This window comes from Peromyscus maniculatus, chromosome 18, assembly GCF_049852395.1.
Source record: "Peromyscus maniculatus bairdii isolate BWxNUB_F1_BW_parent chromosome 18, HU_Pman_BW_mat_3.1, whole genome shotgun sequence".
NCBI lineage: Eukaryota > Metazoa > Chordata > Mammalia > Rodentia > Cricetidae > Peromyscus > Peromyscus maniculatus.
Window position 1 is genome coordinate 48,729,770 of NC_134869.1, and position 19,348 is coordinate 48,749,117.

Consider the following 19,348-nt stretch of genomic DNA (forward strand, 5'->3'; position numbering starts at 1 on the left):
TTCCTAATTGGCTGAGACACAAGTTGTACGAAACCATTAATGAGTACATTATCATTAGCAAAGCCATACACCGACCTAGCGTCAGGAAGACCCGGAGTTGAATCAGAGTCTCTTTTATTATTGATGGTGGAATTTGGCCAAAAGGCTCCAATCTTATTTTGACCTGTTTCCTCATCTGCAAAACTGTAGGGTTGTTAGGTGGTTTAGATTTGACCTGTGAAAATTCCTGGCCCTTTAACAAAGCTGTTGGTTATTAATGTTCTCCAACTGTCATGATTTGTAGTGCATCTACTTCCGGGTTCCTCTGTGTCTTCCCTCTGCTTGGCAGTCAGGGCAGAAATGCAGAATGGTGATGGCGTGGAGATGTGTGCCGTGTGTGTCCCTGTGTGTCCCATTCTCCCTGACCTAGAGTTGCCATAGAGCCCCTTGAAGTTGGAAGCCTTGGCTGAGGAGGTTAACTAGGCACCACAGTGGATTTTTCTGGTTTCAAAGTCTCCGACCAGTGCACATGGGACAGACCAGTCTCCGGGCAGCAGCTGAGCATGCCACACTACCTACACTGCGGTGAAGGCCAGGTGGAGGTGGTTAAGCATAGGCTAAGCTCTTGGTGGCCACCACAGACTAGTGAATGCTTTGTTATTTACTCCTGGAAATTCCTTTTGTTTTTGAATACCTAGGTGAGGTTTTTCTCTCAAAGGGCAAAACAAATAATAATAATAATAGTTAATAGTAATAATAATAATAATAATAATAATAATAATACAAGTGATTCTGCTGAGCTCCTGTTTGGCCATTCCTTGGCCTAGAAAGCAGGGAAGGGAAATAAGAGGCCCCTGAGAATAAGCTCCCCCAAAGGCAAGCATGTGTTGAAGTGTAATGACCGCTCTGTGAACTGTGGGAAGGAAGCCCCTGCCTGCCAGTGTCCAGTGGAGTTGGATGGTGCTCTGAAGACGTCCCGTTGAGATTCCCAAGAAGGTAGGGTAAGGAGCCGACTAGCAGCTTCACCCATTTGCCATCAAGAAAAGTAATTCTGTGTGTGATCAATTTTCTTTTTTTTTTTTTTGTTTTTTTTTTTGTTTTTTTTTGATATTCACTTTCCACATAAACTCCTGGGTACAAGTAAGGGTACATTTTCAAATCCCTTCTGCTGGTCCCAGAGCCTCCCACTGTTGAAAGCAACTTTCAGATAACTCTGTGCCCACACCCTGGCACCTCTGCAAACCCCTGCTTATTTAGTGCAGGTGTTCAGTCCGTGTTGGCTATTTCTGGTAAATTTTGCTGACCCGTGTTGCATAGCCAGACCAAACTCAACTATATCTTTCTCCCAGAGGAATAAGAAACACTGAATGTAGTTTTTTTTTTTTTAGTTCATGTTAACCTAAGCTTACTGATTTTAGCTTAAAAAAAAAAAACTGGGTAAAATTATAAACCCTACAATATTTTATTTTAAGATTTGGGCAAGTTGTAAGAGAGTGTTTGGTAGCATAAGTTTTTTTTTAAGCTTTATTTTAGCCAAGTATTTTTAGGTTAATCACGGGGTAGGATATCTAAACCAATTATTTCAATTTTAGTACCATGTAATCTTTCAGAGAGCAAAATTAAAAAGACTCATATGCTCCCGTGTGTGTGTGTGTGTGTGTGTATGTGTGTATGTGTGTGTGTATACACTCAGATTTTGTTGAGAGAGAAAAGGAGTGCCGTGTATATAACAAATTTTCTTTTTTTAGGTGAGAATCCTTTGGCTGACGACCAGAGTAACCATGACATCAACTCTGTGGCCGGCGTTCTGAAGCTCTATTTCCGGGGGCTGGAAAACCCCCTCTTTCCTAAGGAAAGGTTTAATGACCTGATTTCTTGTATCAGTAAGTAAGCTTTCCTCTCTTCCTTGTCTCTCTGTCTTTTCTCAACAGAATTCTTTTCCTCATCAACTCCCTGCAAACACCAACTACCCTCATTCACCTACACACACACACACACACACACACACACACACACACACACATACACACACACACACCACACACATACACACACACACACACACACATACACACACACACACACACCACAACACACACACACACCACACACACCCATTAACTCCATCACCACCAAACCTCTGAGGCCATTCGTTTCCATTCTGGGTCCCGTGTGAGTCACACCTTCACCCTAAGCTGAGTGGACTTTGCTTCTGAACACCCTCAGGCTTCATAGATCTGGGTGCTGATCGCTTGGTCACCAGAAAAAAAAAAAAAAAAAAAGAAGAAAACAAAAAAAAAAAAAGGTGCCCGGTGAGAGGAAAACAATATAGGCTTGGAAATGTAGCCTTTTCATTCTTGATTTTCTCAATTGACATTAAAAGATCTTTTACTATTCCTTCAAGGAATAAGGTAAAATGAGATGAAAGGCCATTTGTACGGTACAAGAACACCCAGTGCCTATTACCTGTCAGCAGGGAGCCAGAGCCAATAGGCAGATTGTGTGCAATATATTATGAGGCCCGAGTTAGTCATTAGCCAAGCACTGGTATTTTTTTCTTCAGTGGGGGATTTTGACACTTCACAGAGGAAGCTGAAAATCATGACAGCAAGCATTAGTTACTAACCACAGTCGGATTTCGTGAGTCTGTAAATGCAGTACCTCTCCAAGTCATGTTTCCAGGGAGGGAGGTCAGCTGACCTCATTTCACACATAACAATGCAACCTCCCCTAACTCCACCCCCCCACCTCTCCCACGCCCTCACCTTCCCCCCCACCCACCACCCACCACCACCACCCACCCACCCCCATGCCCATCCCACTGCCAGTCCCGCTGCAAAGAACTGAACTGAAGGTGTCTCTAGAATTCTTCTTTGGCCATGCCCAGAAAGTTCCTCATGCCCTTGCCAGAGAGGTTAAGTCTTTCTGTGGTTTCCTGAGGATAGACATCAACGCCAACCAAAACGCAGCAACTGGGCAGTGACCCCGAGCCCGCATCACCAGCTAGCGTTACTGAATCATCTTACACTTTCACGGGTGAGAAATGGTATCCCATCGCTGGTGTTACTAACCGGGGTCACTGGGTCAGGAAGATCTAGGTTCAGATCCTGGCGTTGCAGGCTTTGTAAACTTGGGTGGAATGCATGCTTCATCTTATTAAATAGCGTGTTTCTTTAACTTCATAAGAGTCTATGTGAAGAACAAATGAGGTAATTCAGGGCAAGTGTTTTGTGTTTACTTAGACAAAGTAAGCCTCCATCGATGTCGCTAGTCCTCGTCACTTCTGTGATGGCTGTGCCTAAGGAAAACTCAGGTCGCGCGTGCCGATACCTAGTACAACCACGTAAGCCATCAGCTGTTCTGCCGAATGTTTCTGGCATAATTCTTTCAGGTGCCTTTAGAAATTAAGTTGCTGTGTCCAAAACATACTGGTTCCAGCGTGACTTTTCTGCAATAATCAGTCAAGGTTTTTTCAGCAAATCAGACTTAGCAAAATAGGTAGACTATGAAAGAGAAAATGAAAAATACATAGAATTTTTTGTTTACTATTTGTTTATGTGCTCATATGTGTGTATGTGTGTGTGTGTGTGTGTGTGTGTGTGTGTGTGTGTGTTTGTGTGTGTGATGGTAGGGCACACATGTCATGGTGATCATGGAGATCAGAGGACAGCCTTCAGGAGTCAGTTCTCTCCTCCACTGTGGAATCCAGGGGTCCAGCTCAGGTTATCTGGCTTGCACGTCTATACATCTTCCTGGTCTTGGTGGGTTTTTGTTTTGTATTATTTTTTTCCAGTATTGAGGTTCAAACCCAGCGTCCTGCATTCTACCACTAAGCTGCGTCCCGGTTCCAAGATGCATGTCTTGCAGAAGACACAGGAGATGTCAGGGCTGCAGATTTCCGGGTGCATTTGCAGCCTGAGGTTTAACTGAGCTGGGGTTGTGACTAGGATGTGAGTGGTTTTGGGAACGCTCTGCTTACAAACTCCTATCTGTCCTCACTGAGCAGTCTTCTTCACTCACGTTTTCCCTCACAAGTCTGATGATGTTTAGTGGACCGTTCTTCAGAATGGGAGGACTTTCAAGGACTCGGTTTTGGACCTCCCCTTATATAACATGCCTTGACATAACAAGCCCTTCCCTTCCGATCTCTAACCTCTTTAAAAGGAGACGACTCCTGGCTAATACTGATGGATCTCCCGATCAGCGGTTGTTCTTTCCAGCATGACCCTGGCATGCCTGCATTTCCCCCTAACTTTCCAGTGAATTCTTTGAGAATGGCATACCACTCATTATTAGATCTCCCTCACCGATACTACAAATTTGTTGTTGTTGCTGCTGCTGCTGTTATGTGTGTGAGAGACGGACAGACAGAGCTATGGAGCATATATGGCGGACAGCTTTCAGGAGCTGGCCCTCTCCTTCCCCTCGGTTGAAGCAGGATCTCTCCAGCTGTTTTCTTGCCTTCTACTCCAGGTCCGCTCTTCTGCACACTCGGGCACAATCCTCCAGTGTGACCCTCCTGTCTCCCCGTAAGGTGATGGGTTTACAGAGTCTCACCACCGCAGCCAGACTTCCGATCTTTTAACTCAGATCCAGAGGTTGAACTCAGACATCTTGCTTACATCCTTGTACCCAATACTAGAAACTTTTGACTCCTTAAATCAAACTGGCGTGTTGTCTGCAATACGCAGAGCTTTCTGGCGACTCGAAGACTTGATTCTTGCTCTCAAGAAACTTAAAATCTGGCAAGAAAGAGACTATGGTTATGAGTGTCTGCAGCATAAGTCGGAATTGCTGGGGATGCTGGGATGAGGGTTCTAGTGCGGAGCATCTCAGGGTAATAGCCCGTTTTTTACCTGTGATATCGTAAGCGCTGTGGCAGTTGAGTTTGATTTTCCTATTAAGGTCATTTCGTGTGACAGCTCACGTGGGAAGGTCTCACTCTCATCGTTCCTAGGAGCTTATGTAAGTTCCTAAAGCCCCGACAGCTTTCTGCTTACCTATTTCTGGATGGTTTGAAAGAATCCTGTGTGTGTGCACGGGCTGCTATCCTCTCTGTGTGTCTCTGAAGAGCCTCACTCCTGGGAAGCTTAGATGTGTGGAGTAAAGGGGGGTGGTGGGTTGTAACAGCGTTCTCTGTGGCTAATGTACACGATCCATTCCCCACCTCCCTGGAAATTTCTTTGAAAGAATGACTGACTCGTGATGAAGTCCAATTAAATAACACGTTGGGAAATGGCGGGCTTCCTTGTTTCTCTGGTTCTCACCCAAACATGGTTTTGGTTTTTGCTTTTTCAAACTGGCTGCTTTCTAAAAGGCTTCGTGAGAGCTCCAGGTCACACCCGCAGTCTGGGCAGCTTGCGGCAGGACCATGCATCATGGTTCTGGATTCCTGAGGTATCCAGCCAAGCAATTATTCAAGTAAGGCATGGATGTCTTTTTCCTGGCCTGGTCGTGGGCCCAGGACACTCCATTTTGCATAATGTATTATCACTTAGGTGATTTCTTAGACATGAGAAAACATTTTTATAGCAGGAGATTTTTTTCTGTCACAGAAATAACTCTTAAAAAATACACAAAAAGCACACAGGACAAAATACTGTCCCCCATAAGCCACACCACCCGAAGAGAATCGGTGATGTGTTCCTTCTGGGCATTTATGCATCCGTGTGCACGCAGTGCTTTTGAAGCCAGCGTGGAGCTATTCTGTCCTTACCTCTTGTGGTGTTCCATCTTCTTAGCATCTACAGGAGACCGTAACCCAGTGACCTCCCTATAATTAATCACCCAGCTTTAACAATTCCTGCTGCTCGCCTGGTCCAGCTCCCTCCACCGGCCCCAGCTGTCTTCCCTGTGGCATAATCTCCTGTATCAGTGTGTATGTGTCTTTGGGAGATTGGAAATTCTCCTCCTTTCTTCATCAAAGTTCTTATCACGAAACGGTAGTTGATCATTTCAAAGTGGTTGGAAACGCCTTAGAAACACGTAGAACAAATGATAACCCCGCTGCCCAGAGAGAAGCAGTTGCGTGAGAAACATTTTGTGTGTGATAAACATCCTCACATTGTCTGTTAACACAGGAGATGAATAACCCTGAGACCAGTTTTACCCTACAGTCAGCGATTTCTCAGAACCATCAAGTAGGCAGTCCGTGCTTTTTTACAGTTAGTTTTTATTACGCAATTAATCTATGATCACTGTTGAAAATTATTAAATAAACTGAGAACATCCATCGGTCCTCTATGTGGGGAGAATGGCGGCTCTTTCAGTGCCTCCCAGATAGTGCACATAGTACCAATGTATGTGATACATACGTCCAAAAGCGGCTTTATGTCATAGTTCTCATAGTGTATGGTTCATCCACTGAGGGTAGTTTTAAACAACCATCATCATTATCGACTTCATGATGTTTTCATTGTCTCAGAAAAAAAAGCCCAATTAGCAAACCCTGGCATTCGCTTTCCATCCACCTGTAGCCTAACCACCCCCAGACCCCGCCACCGCTAACCTGCTCTCTCTCTGTAGAGAGATTTCACTTTGTGTTCATTTCACATAAATGGACCGGCACACCTGTGGTCTTTGTGAGTGGATCTTTCACGTAGTGCGTGTCATAATCAGCATTCACCCTATGTCGTTAGGAAAGAATCATCCCTTGTCTGAGTATATCCTTCCTACACGCTTTCAGTAAAAAATCATCCTACTACGTCACAGCTAGACAGTATGAAGTTTCTTTTCAAAATGATGAAAACATTCTAAAATTGATGGAGATGATGTATAACGCTGGCATATCAAGTTCATTAGCTTTATCATTTAAATGGGCACATTATGTGATGTGTGGATTGTAGCTTAGTAATGCTGTTGTAAGTTAAATTATGGTGTGCTACCTTCGTGAGTTTATACTTTTAATATGGTTTTTAGTGGTCATATGGTGGCTTCTATTTTACGTAACAAGTCCTACTTTTACACATTTGTATTGGCTCTGGAGAGTTAGGAACATACAGAATACTCACTTGTGTTTCTTTGTGCATGTAACTATTGTCCATTCTTGGTTGTTTCGTGGAAAAAAAGCCTTTGAACTCTTTATTATTTGTGTGTGCCTGCCTGCGTCTGTGAGTGCAGGTGCCCTTAGAAGCCACAGGGCCCCCTCTGGAGCTAGAGTGAGCCACCTGAGCATTGAACACAGCCCCTCTGCAAGAGAAGTAAAGCGTTCTTATCCACTGAGCCATCCTCCCAGCCCCCGAGCTTTTGAACTCTTCCAGACACTCTATGTTGCGGCTGGTATAAATTGTCGGCTTTTTCTGACGTACTCCGCGGCTCACGCTCTCTCTCTCTCTTTCTCAGATTCTCCGTTTCTATTTGATGACATAGAATTGTGTTCTTGAGGTTTCCTTGATCTCTGAAAATGCTTGCCAGCTCAGTGTCCAATAGGTGACGCTGTCTGGAGATTTCTAAAGGAAGGACTCGGCTTCTCTCCTGTGCTCGATATAAAGTCAGCAGATCAGGGGTTATTATTTGTGATTTATATAAAATATGTACTTTTTTAAGTGCTGCTGGTGAACCAGAGGAGGAAAGACATCAGCTGTTTACAGAGCTTTCCGTGTGTGTATCTCTTCCCTTGGAAAGCTAGCGGTAACTCGCGAAGATCCTCCTGAATGCATCAGCACACACCTCCGCTCTTTCTTTCCCTTTTAGTCACACAAGCGACTGAGTCATGCCTCACTGTCGGTAGTGTGAACCTAAGTCTACCTTGAGACTGGTCACCTCACCCTGAAAGCTGATGGTGGGTCCCTGGGACTCAAATACTTGCGTGCCTGTGCCTGCTTTCAGAGTTCCTTCCTGTATGGGGCCACCAAAGGCTTCCCTTCCCTCGTCTTCACGCCCAAGGAGGAATTGCTGCCTTGTGGTGTATTATTTGTTTCCTGGCAGATGGATCCTTTAGCAAAGAGCGCCACCAAAGAACCCACGTGAGGGATCAGTGGCCACTGGGGCTTGTTGTCGTCTTCTCGACCAGCTCCAGTTTTGTGGCGTTTTTTTCACATGCGCGCACGTTCCTGGAGCTGTCACCTTGCGGCACTGTGGAGTTGGGAGGCTGGCGTGAGCGCCCTGAGTTGCTAGGAAGAGAACATAAATTCACCTTGGGAGCTTTGCATGCATGACGAAGGTTGGACGCCTGCCACTTTCACTAACGACGTGAGGTCTTCGATGGTGGGAACAAAACCCAGCTTGAAAGGAGTCCAGAAGAGGTCTGGTTTTCCTGATGCCTCCTTGGTGGAGAATAAAAGAGCCGTCTTTCTGTCCAGTACAGCTGAAGGGCCATAAATTGCCAACCAGAAGCACACGTTAATCAGTGTGTTGGTGGCACCCCCAAATTCAGCCTTGCCAACTGCACTCGGGAGAGGAAGTGGGCTGTTTGTAACAGAGCTGAGCTCCTGTAGGCTGCACACACAAGCCTCCTGCTCAGCCCACCAGGAAACAGCTAGGTGCCCATTGTAGGACTGAGGCCTTGGTACGGATGCATTTGCATCAACTTCCAGAACACCAACAATGGTTCTTTCTGTGTCTGTGTGTATGTGGACTGTAGTTGCAGGCATCATACATTGGCATTACAAAATCTATTGTCATCTTTTGGGGTCCCTCTTTTATCCCCATTGCTGTTCACATCTAAACCTTGCATTTGCACCCTAGGGGCTCCCCAGTTTTCTTCTTTTATGGTGAAATGCGTGACAAAATTCACCGTCTTTGGGTGTACGGCGAAGTCAGATGTCTCCCCAGCATTGTGAATCCATTGTTGCTGTTTATTTCTAGAATGCTGCTTCTTCCCAAACGGAAACGTTGTGTCCATCAAACAAGAGCTGCTTCTTTCTTCTCTTCCCCCAGGCCCTTGCATCTCTGCTTTATGATTCGGCCTCATAGAAATGGTACCATGTCATCATAATGGTCCCTTTGTGTACGGCTTGCTTTGCTTAGAGTGGCATCCTGTGGGGCGTTTACCCACCACCCCCACAGCTTCCCAGAGTTTTCTTGAGTGCGAACAGCAGGAAATATTAGATAGAAGGATTTATAGCGGAGCATCGCAGAGATAAACAGATAGAAAATAAAGGATAGCCTCGAGAGGGCCTGGAACCTATTCCATCGGGCCCCGACTGTCTCTGGTCCAGGGTTTTTATAGAGACGCCAAGGGGTGGAGCAAAAGACCTCCTCCCCCAGCACAGCCAAGTGCAGACCATCTCAGACACCTGCACTCAGGCCCGTGGTCCTAATCATCCTCTATTCGGACCTGCTGGGTAAAGCCACGAGGAACCCCGGAACGGGCTCCCACAGCATCCTCATGGTTCATCCATGGAATGACCTTCCTCTTTAGAGCTGAGTAATATTCCAATGCATGTCTAGGCCACATGATGCTTATTCACTCATCTGTCTATAAATATCTGGGTTGCTCCCACTTTGGGCTATTACAAATAATGTTACTGTGAATCTCGTGTAAATTTTGAAACTGCATCCAAAGAGAAGGGACTGAGTTTAGAACAGATTAAGAGGTTCTTAACATCAGACTAACGCTTCTGGAGGCTGTGACCTCACCTTGCTTCACCTCTGGAGTGGCATTCCCTTTACAAGATATGACAGACATTCACAATAATTATATAGGCTAGGCAGTGGTGGTGCACACCTTTAATCCCTGCACTCGGGAGGCAGAGACAAGTGGATCTCTGTGAGTTCAAGGCCAGCCTGGTCAACTGAGCGAGTTCCAGAACAGCCAGGACTACACAGAAAAACCCTATCTCAAAAAAACCAAATAAGAAAAAAAAAAATCTTCAATAAAAAGTGGCACATGGTCTTTCTTGGTTTCATCAGAACTGGCAGATGCCTTTATACATAGCCATCCAAGAGCAGAGGTCGCTGCCTACCTGGGAATAATAGTGAGACAACTTATCTCTTCAGTGTATTATCTCCATGGGTATAGTAAACTTTGTAACTGTTTGGTTTAGAGCATGAATATAAAGTCGATCAACCAAAGTTCTCTGATGGGTAGTGGGGAAGTGCCACTAAATTCCACGTTGTTTGAGTTTTGTGACTTATGTGTCTGTGTGTGTGCCTACATGAGTTGATGTACACCACATGCATCCAGGAGCCCAGAGGAGGGCATCGGATCCTGGTACTGGAGTTACAGGCAGTGTGTACTGGAAGCCGAACCTGAGTCCCCTGCAAGAGCTCTCAAAGCTCTCTAAGCTCGCTCTCCGGCCCTCAGTGTTAATTTTTAAGAATGGAGCATAATGTATACGATTTTACCTCGGGGAGGGATGGTTCTTTTCAACAGAGAACAGCAACCACCTTAGACTCTCTAAAGTCAGCTGCTCAGTTAATAAGCCTTCAACCAGTTAATCTGTGACATTAAAAAGCCTGTAGCAGCCTTGGTGCAGTGGGAAGGGGCTTGGACCTGCCTAGGCTCAGTGTGCCGGGCTCTGCTGACTCCCCATGGGAGACCTTGATTTGGGGGATGTGGGGAATATGGGGTGGCTTGGGAGAGAGGGCTGGGGGTAGGAGGAGGGGGGCTCTGTGGGTGGTATGTAGAGTGAGTAGAAAATTTCTTAATTAAAAAAAATGAAAACAAAAACAACCCTGCAGCATCCAGTGTCCTGGATACACAGTCCCCGACTTAGCGTCTCCGTAACTTGCAGACCACCTCATTTCAAGTATTTCATCTTCAGTCTCCATCCAGTATGGTCCCCAGGTTCCACTCCAGGTTGTTGTAGGAGGTAAACTGCCTATTCTGAGCTGCTGCTTTGATCCTCCTGGGACTACAAGCATGCCAGTACTGACAACTTAATTATTGCATTCTTGTGGCCTGAATTTCTATACCTGCTTAAAACTTTAAAAAAAATAAGTATGTTACACTTTTTTTTCCCCAGAAGAAATAATCAAGACCACTACTTGGAAAATATATTAAACATGTATTTGTATTCGGTAGATGTTGCCTCCCCCTGAGTCCTATTGATGGGTGGATTTTTTTTTTTCCATTTCAAAGTACATTATCAACAAGAAAGTAAAATATTCATATCTAATTCATGATAACTACACTCATACTATTAGTTACTGATTCGGGTTAAAAGAACAAAAATGTTACAGGAATGTTAATCATATGATATTTTCACATTCCAGGGAGAGGGTTTCTGAACTCCTCTTTTCTGGGAGCTGAGCAGGTGCCATGTCCAGCTGAGGCATCCACAGTGGTTCATTCCCACTCACCCTGATAAACCGTGTGCTGTGCTGCAGACTGATTTGTGACTGAGCAAAAATATTCCGATATTTTTCATACCTTTCTAGCCGCATGGAGTATATATAAAACAAAATGCCCACTTTAATACTGAATAGAAGGCGGCTTGAGTCAGCACTCAAAATTCCAGGAAAACGAGCTTGCTATGAGTAATCAGGCCCACAGTTTCCAACCTTGGCTGCCCAAAAGAATCCCAGTGATTTTGAAACCCTCCTCATGTGAACCCAAGTCAAGGTCGAGCCCCACAACTTAATTCGAAAGAGAAACTAGGTGGGAGAGATCCATAGTCATCCAAGGGAGAACTGCTAAAACCTCCTAGGGAAATGAGCAGTGAGAAAATCAGTGATGGGACCACCAGAGATGGACTGAAGTAGGGGAGCGGGAAGAGGGTCGCCACGTTAGAACTGGCAATCACAGCCTGGAGACTGGATGAGGTCGCCACTAGCAGGAAGAAGGAAACAGCCTGAAGGGAAGCCTGTGACATGGTGTTAGCCGCTCAGGACAGAGTCTGATACATCAGTATCTCAGAGCAGTTAAGGACCAACCATAATACAAAATCACAGGAGAGCTTCAAAGTTATTTCAGAACACTGAGGTAGGTAGGTAGGTAGGTAGGTAGATAGGTATGTATGTAGGTAGGTAGGTAGGTAGGTAGATACATTGATATGTGTGTATATCTACATATAGATATATATGTTGATATATATAGAGATTAATAGATGCAATATATGTATGTTTCTGTGTATATAGATATATATTGATATATGTTGATATTTATTGATAGATGGATAGATACATTGATATGTGTTTGTGTGTATATATCTATATATTCATTGATATATATAGATATATATGTTAATATATATTGATAGATGGGTGGATGGATAGATAGATAGATAGATAGATAGATAGATAGATAGATAGATAGATAGATAGATAGATATGTATTGGTGTTGTTATATTCCAGAAAGCTGGCTTAATTCACAAACAGCAAGAAGGCATTGGTACCGCCGGGTGGTGGTGGTGCACGCCTTTAATCCCAGCACTCGGGAGGCAGAGGCAGGCGGATCTCTGTGAGTTCGAGGCCAGCCTGGGCTACAGAGTGAGTTCCAGGAAAGGCGCAAAGCTACACAGAGAAACCCTGTCTCGAAAAACAAAAAAAAAAAAAAAAAGAAGAAGAAGAAGAAGGCATTGGTACCATATGAGTGGCCAAACATAGCACTCACAATATAGAGAGAAGTGGTTTCTAAATGCTAAAGGACTCTAAATTACTCAAGGTCAAGACCACGGCCATCACACAAAATAAACCAGTGTGGTCCATGCCTGTTACCCCAACACTTGTAAAGACCAAAGGATTTTGAGTTTGAGGTCATCAGGGTTACGTGAGACCCTGTCTCAAAAAAACGAGGTAGAGAAAGGGGCAGGAAGGCAGGTAAGGACCACAAGCAAGTCAATTCCGGGAAAACAGTGAATGCTGACAGGTCAGGGGAGACACCACCCCTGGAGACGTGGCACACACTAGCGACTGCTTCCTGCGATGGTCAAGGTGCCGCTGAGGTTTGAGTGTGTCCCTGTAAGGGGTGCTGCAAAGATCCGCTCCAAATGTGACCTGAAGGGACTCTGACCGTGTCCTCTCTGTCCTGCAGGAATAGATAATCTCTATGAGAGGGCGCTTCACATCCGCAAACTCCTCTTGACCTTGCCCAGGTCGGTCCTCACAGTGATGAGGTACCTGTTTGCCTTCCTCAATCAGTAAGTACCCCAGTGTTCTGTCACAATGCCCATCTGCATTCTGTCTGTGTTCTTGGATGCTGTAAGATGTGTGTTGAGTTCCATTTATCAGCAGAGTCAAAGGGGGAGCGATTGAATGTAAGCTGAGGGACCATTTTTTACCTCGGGAGATCAAGGACTTTTTATGTTACATGAAAAATCTGGAGAAACTGTGGCTGGCTGTACATGTAAAATATCCAAAATACTGTTATAAATAACACTTTGTAGTGAAATATGTGGGATTTTTTTTCCAACTTCCATGCAGAGTTCATGTCAAAAATGTTTTTGTCAAAATGATGTAAACCACCTTCTAGCAAAAAAAAAAAAAAAAAAAAAAATTCTTTTTTTTTTTTTAATGTTGTAGTCGGGGATGGAGGGGGACTGGAGATGGCTTAGATATCCATCCAAAAGCAGCATTTTCACAAATTCACTGTAACGAGGCCTCGTCAAGCCGGGCGGTGGTGGCGCACGCCTTTAATCCCAGCACTCGGGAGGCAGAGACAGGCAGATCTCTGTGAGTTCGAGGCCAGCCTGGGCTACCAAGTGAGTTCCAGGAAAGGCGCAAAGCTACACAGAGAAACCCTGTCTCAAAAAACAAAAACAAAAAACAAAAAACAAAAAAAAATGAGGCCTCGTCAAGAACAAAGTATTTATCTTGCAGTCTCTCGCTACAATGTTGAAACAGGAATCTTAAGAAAACACTAACATGGTTTACAAAGAAACTTGATTCTTGATGGGGCAACTTGGTTTTCTGTTGCGCTGTTTGCTGACGAGTGGGTTCCATAGGCAAGTCTCCCTCAGATCCCATCTAAACGTCTTCCTCTTGTTCCACATTTCAGTTAAGCAGCTAGATGCTCACAATTCCTGAGAGTCAACAGCTAAGTGAGCAGAGGGACATGCCTTCTCCCTCTAGTACGGATTCTTCCCTTCTTCAAATGAGGATTTTTTTTTTTTTTCACCTGTATTTCACTCACAGGAGCCATGGAGACTCATGACAACCCTGCTGGCTAGTCCTAAAATCAAACCCACTCAGATTGGCCACAAGAGCCACAGAGCATACATTAGGGAATTGCTTACAGGGAGAACAGAACTAGGCTTTATGGCTCACCTTAGGGTACCTAAAACATTCCCAAAGGACAGTAAGAGGCCATTTGGACAGAAGTGCTACCTTAAAAAGGGATATGAAGTGCATCTACCATAAACAGTTGCTGCCCATGGCTACCTTTGACTAAGCCTGGTCACCCAAAACATTGTCAGAGGCCAGGATCACCTTGAAAATGCATGCTTCCCCTCCCCCAACAACTGGTGTGGCCCCCCAGGGGGTCAGCAGTGCTGTTCCTGTCCAGTGTTTCTGACACTCCAGGGCAAAACCTGCTGTGAACTGGTGAGTGATGACCCACCATGGCCTAGGAAAGCAGTGTTCCAACCAAGGAAGTTCTCCAGGCTTTAATGTAACTCTTGGCGAAGCTCAGGTGGATGGCAAAGGCCTCACCCGTCGGGCAGCTGGCACTGCGTTCACTGGTTCTGCCCACAGGATGCCTGCGCAGAAAGATGAGCCCCGCTCCCCCACCCCCACCCCCACCCAGGATGCTTGAAGCGGGAATCCTGAAAAGGGGGGTGAGCGGTTCTTTTCTCCTGTAAAATCAAAACTGGGAAGTCACAGTTTAACTCGAATTTATGTTCTTCAAGCCAGGACTAAAATAAAGACCTAGAAAGATTAAGCCCAACTCTTCCCACTGAGCTCAGGTGTGAGTTTTGAAAACTGGGCAGTTCTTATTGCAGGATCTCACTTCTTCCCCTAACCCGGTGTTTCAAGGTGTCACTCGGTCGGTCGCCTGGCGGCAATGGGAGGCCCTTTTTTTTTTTTTTTGTATACTTGAGAAATGGCAGAAGGGAAGGACATCTGGTAGCTGTGGGGATCATTCTTTGCATTTTCCCTCTCTCCACTATCTCTTGATCTCCATTAAAGGCTGAGGTACCCCGTCAGGTGGTGTCTTGGATGCTAAGTATCTGTCACTGCCTCACAAAGGCGATGGAGTCTCCTTTTTCTCTCCTCCCCCTTGTGTTCTGTTGGCCTGCATTTTGCATTTCCTTTGGTGGCTGACATTCTATACTCCAAACTCTCCCGAGAATTGCAGATTCCCTGAGTGTTAGAAGCCCAGCATTAAAGAGCTGACTGGCTGGCTGGCTGGGAGTCGCCTGTGAAGTATCGTCAACATCTGGGAAATTAGTCGCAGACAGCCAGCACTGTGCCCAGAGCTTTCCCACCTTATAAGGGGCAATAAGAGAATTAAGATTTGCCCTTTTGTCTTGTGCCTTTCAGCGTCTTTCGTGGCATGAGTTGTCACCTAGGGCGCAGACACAGCGGCAGGCTCTCAGCTCACAGTTCTTTGCCTCCCTGCAAAAAAAAGATGGTTTGCTTTTATTCTACTTTTTTTTTTTCTTCAAGATTTATAAGGGGGAAAAGTTGAAAGCTAAGATGTCGTGGAGTGGTAGGGCAAATGTAAAGATATAATCGTAAGGCTTTATGGAAACTGCCCAGATTCGCATGAGCTGCATTTATGGGCCGAGACCTTAGTATTTACCAGGGAAACTCATCTCGGTCCTTATCTCTATTACAGTTGATGTCGTTTTTAAACTCAGGGCTTCAGGAAGCGCCTCTGACTCAGACAGAGAGGATGTGTGTTCCCTTCCTCTCCTACCTAGTCGATCTTAGTCTGTCCAGGGTTCGATTAAGTGGATGGAATATCATTTTTCCTCTAATGATAAAAAGAAAACCAATAGTTTAATCTGGGGTGCTGGAGAGATGGCTCAGTCATGAAGAGTATGCCCTACTCTTCTGGAGGATGTGAGTTCAGATCCCAGCACCCACCACCTGTAGCTCCTGCTCCAGGGGACCTGACACTACCTTATGTCCTCCATAGGGCACCTGCACTCTGTGTACACACACACACAGATGCACATACACAGGGTTTTTTTTTTAGTAAAATAAATTCAAAATATGAAGTATCCTGTTAAGTACGTTCCTTTCCCAAACCCCGCTTTTACAGTCTTTCCCAGTACAGTGATGAGAACATGATGGACCCTTATAATTTGGCCATTTGCTTTGGCCCGACATTGATGCCTGTCCCAGAAATACAGGACCAAGTGTCTTGCCAGGCGCATGTGAATGAAATCGTGAAGACCATCATCATCCATCATGAGACGATTTTCCCAGACGCTAAAGAACTGGATGGCCCCGTGTACGAGAAATGCATGGCTGGAGGCGACTACTGGTGAGTCCATGAGCAGGGGCCTCCCTCTCAGGGACACGTAGCTAACTGACGGAATGATGCACGGGAATTATCCAGCCCTGGGGAGGTGAAAGTGCTCGCTGCTGAATCGCGGGGACCTGAGTTCAGATCCCCAGCAACTACGTAAAAGTTAGGTGTGTCTGTAACTCCAGCACTGAGGCGCAGAGGCAGGAGGATGCCAGGAGCTCACTGGCCATCCAGCCTCTCCGAACAGGGAGCTCCAGGTTCAGTTAGACCCTGTTTCAAAAAAATAAGAGGGGAAACAGCCGGGCGGCGGTGGCGCACACCTTTAATCCCAGCACTTGGGAGGCAGAAGCAGGCGGATCTCTGTGAGTTCGAGGCCAGCCTGGTCTACAGAGTGAGATCCAGGACAGGCTCCAAAATGACAGAGAAACCCTGTCTTGAAAACCAAAAAAAAAAAAAAAAAAAAAAAAAAAGAGGGAAAACAAGAGAGAAAAACATTAGTCTCAGGCTCTAGCTTCTACATGGACACATGAGGCACTACACCAGCATACACACAAAATAAAATAAAATGCCCATAAGCTACCAGTGCTTTTCATTTATTTTTAAAAGGAGAAACAGCAGCAGTAACATGTAAGTTAGAACAGTGAAGTCCGTGGCACTGGGGGCTTTATTGTGGAAGCACACTGTTAGCGGACTATTGTAGATAATTTTGACCTCTCTGGGCCTCTGTAAAGAATAAGGGTTTTGCCTTTTCAGAGTCTGCTTATTTAAGGGTGCGCTGGCCAGCCTGGCCTACATGGCAAGTTCCAGGACAGGCGGGGTGACATAGAGAGACACAGAGACAGAGCATGAGATCTTGATGCCAGAGAGAGCGATGTTAATATTTTATTACTGGACTAAATCAAGAAGAGATGACTTACTGAATTCACAGATTTCATTTCCATTCTTGGGTTTTATTTGGGCCTGCCTGGGTTTTGGTTTTTCCGATGCCGGGGATCAAATGCCTCGTGCATGCGCTTGGCAAACACTCCGTGCGTCCCCAGCCTCATCAGATAGGTTTATTCCGTGACAAGTATCTTCATGTTCTCTATTCACGGGAGCCCCATCGAGCAAATACATTTTTACTTGTTTATTTTGACCATCACTCTTACGAAGAAGTATTATAGTAGTGCGGGTCAGCGTGAGCAAATTCACATCAATGTGTTCTGAGACAGTTTTGGCATGGTGTCCCTTCCCAGCCACATACCTGAGTGAGAGCAGAGTCCACGGAGTGACCCTAGAAGGCGGGAACCTTAAAGATGGTTGATATGGAGGTTCCGGTCGTTTTTCCATGTAAATAACAAAAGAAGTCTCAGTCCTTGAGGCTCTCTGCTATGCCAGCTAGTCGGTGTGCTTATTTATCAATGACTCATCGTGAATACAAGAGGTCAGTAAGGACACCCAATGGTTAGTGTTTAATATTATTTAATGGGAACAGCCCAGGTACCTTAGTCTATTTTCTGTCGCTGTGACGGAATACTTCAGACTGGGTAATTTTGAAAAAAGGAACTTCTCATAGGTATGGAGGCTGGAAGGTCTCATGGGAAGGCGTGGCTGACCAGAACTCCATGGCACCTCTTGTAAAAGGTGGATTCATACATATACACACACATACACACGCACACATGTATTATACACACATACCCATACACATAGGTACACACATCCAAATACACATATGTATACACAAACGCACATACACATATGTGTGGTAAAACATCTTGACATAAGCAACCGAGGGTGAAGGGTTTGTTTTTTCTCACCGTTCCCGGTGCAGCCCGTCATGGCAGCAGAGGCGTCTGCACACATCTGCACTCAGGGAGCAGAGGACAATGGATGCTCATGCTCATTGGGACCCCACTCTTGGCGGGTCTTCCCACCCGAGCCAACCAGGGAATCCCTTGCAGGCATGCCCAGTTATGGTAGCCGCCGTGCACCTACATGTCCGTGTGCACATACATAGAATGAGAGTGACGGAGGCACTGGCGTTCTGAGCTCGGGTTTTCCAGGACTGTCCCTGCATGGGAGTCTCATGTTTCCTGGCTCCCGTGATCACCCTTTGGTTTCGTGTGTGTTCCCACCAACAGCGACAGCCCGTACAGCGAACACGGCACGCTGGAGGAAGTGGACCAAGACGCGGGCACGGAGCCGCACACCAGCGAGGACGGTGAGTCGCCTGTGTCTGTGTGTCAGCGCCACGGTCCCAGGCTTTTTATCCCCGGTGCTTCGGCTGGGTGTCCATCACCCTGGTGTTCTGTCTCAGGATGGGTTACATGCTCCGACACGCCTTCCCTGCTGCCAGGACAGTTGATCAGTCTGTCAGGGTTCTGTTTTCGCTCTGGGTCGGCTTCAGGAAATCCTCCTCAGCCCTGCGTCCCATCCTTGCCCTCCCTCCAAACATGTGACAGATGTCTCCTCCTCACCCATCTTTAAGTATATCATCTGTGTTGTTGTGACCATAGATCCAGTGCTGGGATTAAAGGCGTGCACCACCATGTTCAGCCCCTTTTCCTTCGATGTATACTCCAAGTTTTCTCTTAGAACCTCTCTAGCTGTGTGCAAATTCCCCTTTCATCCACTGAATTTTTATATCTGCTGCTTGGTCATTGGGTTTGTTTGTTTTAAGTTCCTGGATCTTTACTCTTAAATATCAGATTTTCCCCCATTTCATATTATATGTCTCATAATTCTAACACATTTTCTGAAGCAAGGTGAAAAACGCCCAAACAAAGCAATATGAAACTATTTTTAAAAAATCTCCAAAAATACCATTGAGTTTATTTTGTGTTGACCATCTCCTGCTGGGTGTGAGTCTTACCCTTAGGTGTGGTTTGTATGTCCAGGGAGACTGCTGGAGGAAACTCATTTTTCCTTTGTGAGCAATTGTCAATTGGAGATAGGTTCTGGGTGAGGTAGGAGGGATGTGTCCACTTCCCCTCTCAATGCTTGGACCTGTGCGCGCTGCCACAGTCTCTGTGAGCTCATGTGTGTGCCGGTCCTGTGGTGTCTAGAAGACACCATTTCCTTGTGTC

The 19,348-nt window shown here is 45.6% G+C and overlaps 1 protein-coding gene across 4 annotated transcripts in view; it reads left to right on the forward strand.

The window, feature by feature from the left end:
* Srgap1 (SLIT-ROBO Rho GTPase activating protein 1) overlaps positions 1 to 19,348 on the forward strand; it is a 279,322-nt gene that overhangs the window by 246,009 nt on the left and 13,965 nt on the right. For all 4 annotated transcript variants that reach the window (XM_076554167.1, XM_076554169.1, XM_076554168.1 and 1 more), the window contains exons 15-18: positions 1,728 to 1,862; positions 12,897 to 13,002; positions 16,071 to 16,295; positions 18,404 to 18,483. In XM_076554167.1, the coding sequence (XP_076410282.1) occupies positions 1,728 to 1,862; positions 12,897 to 13,002; positions 16,071 to 16,295; positions 18,404 to 18,483 (546 nt within the window). The remainder of the gene's footprint in view (positions 1 to 1,727; positions 1,863 to 12,896; positions 13,003 to 16,070; positions 16,296 to 18,403; positions 18,484 to 19,348) is intronic.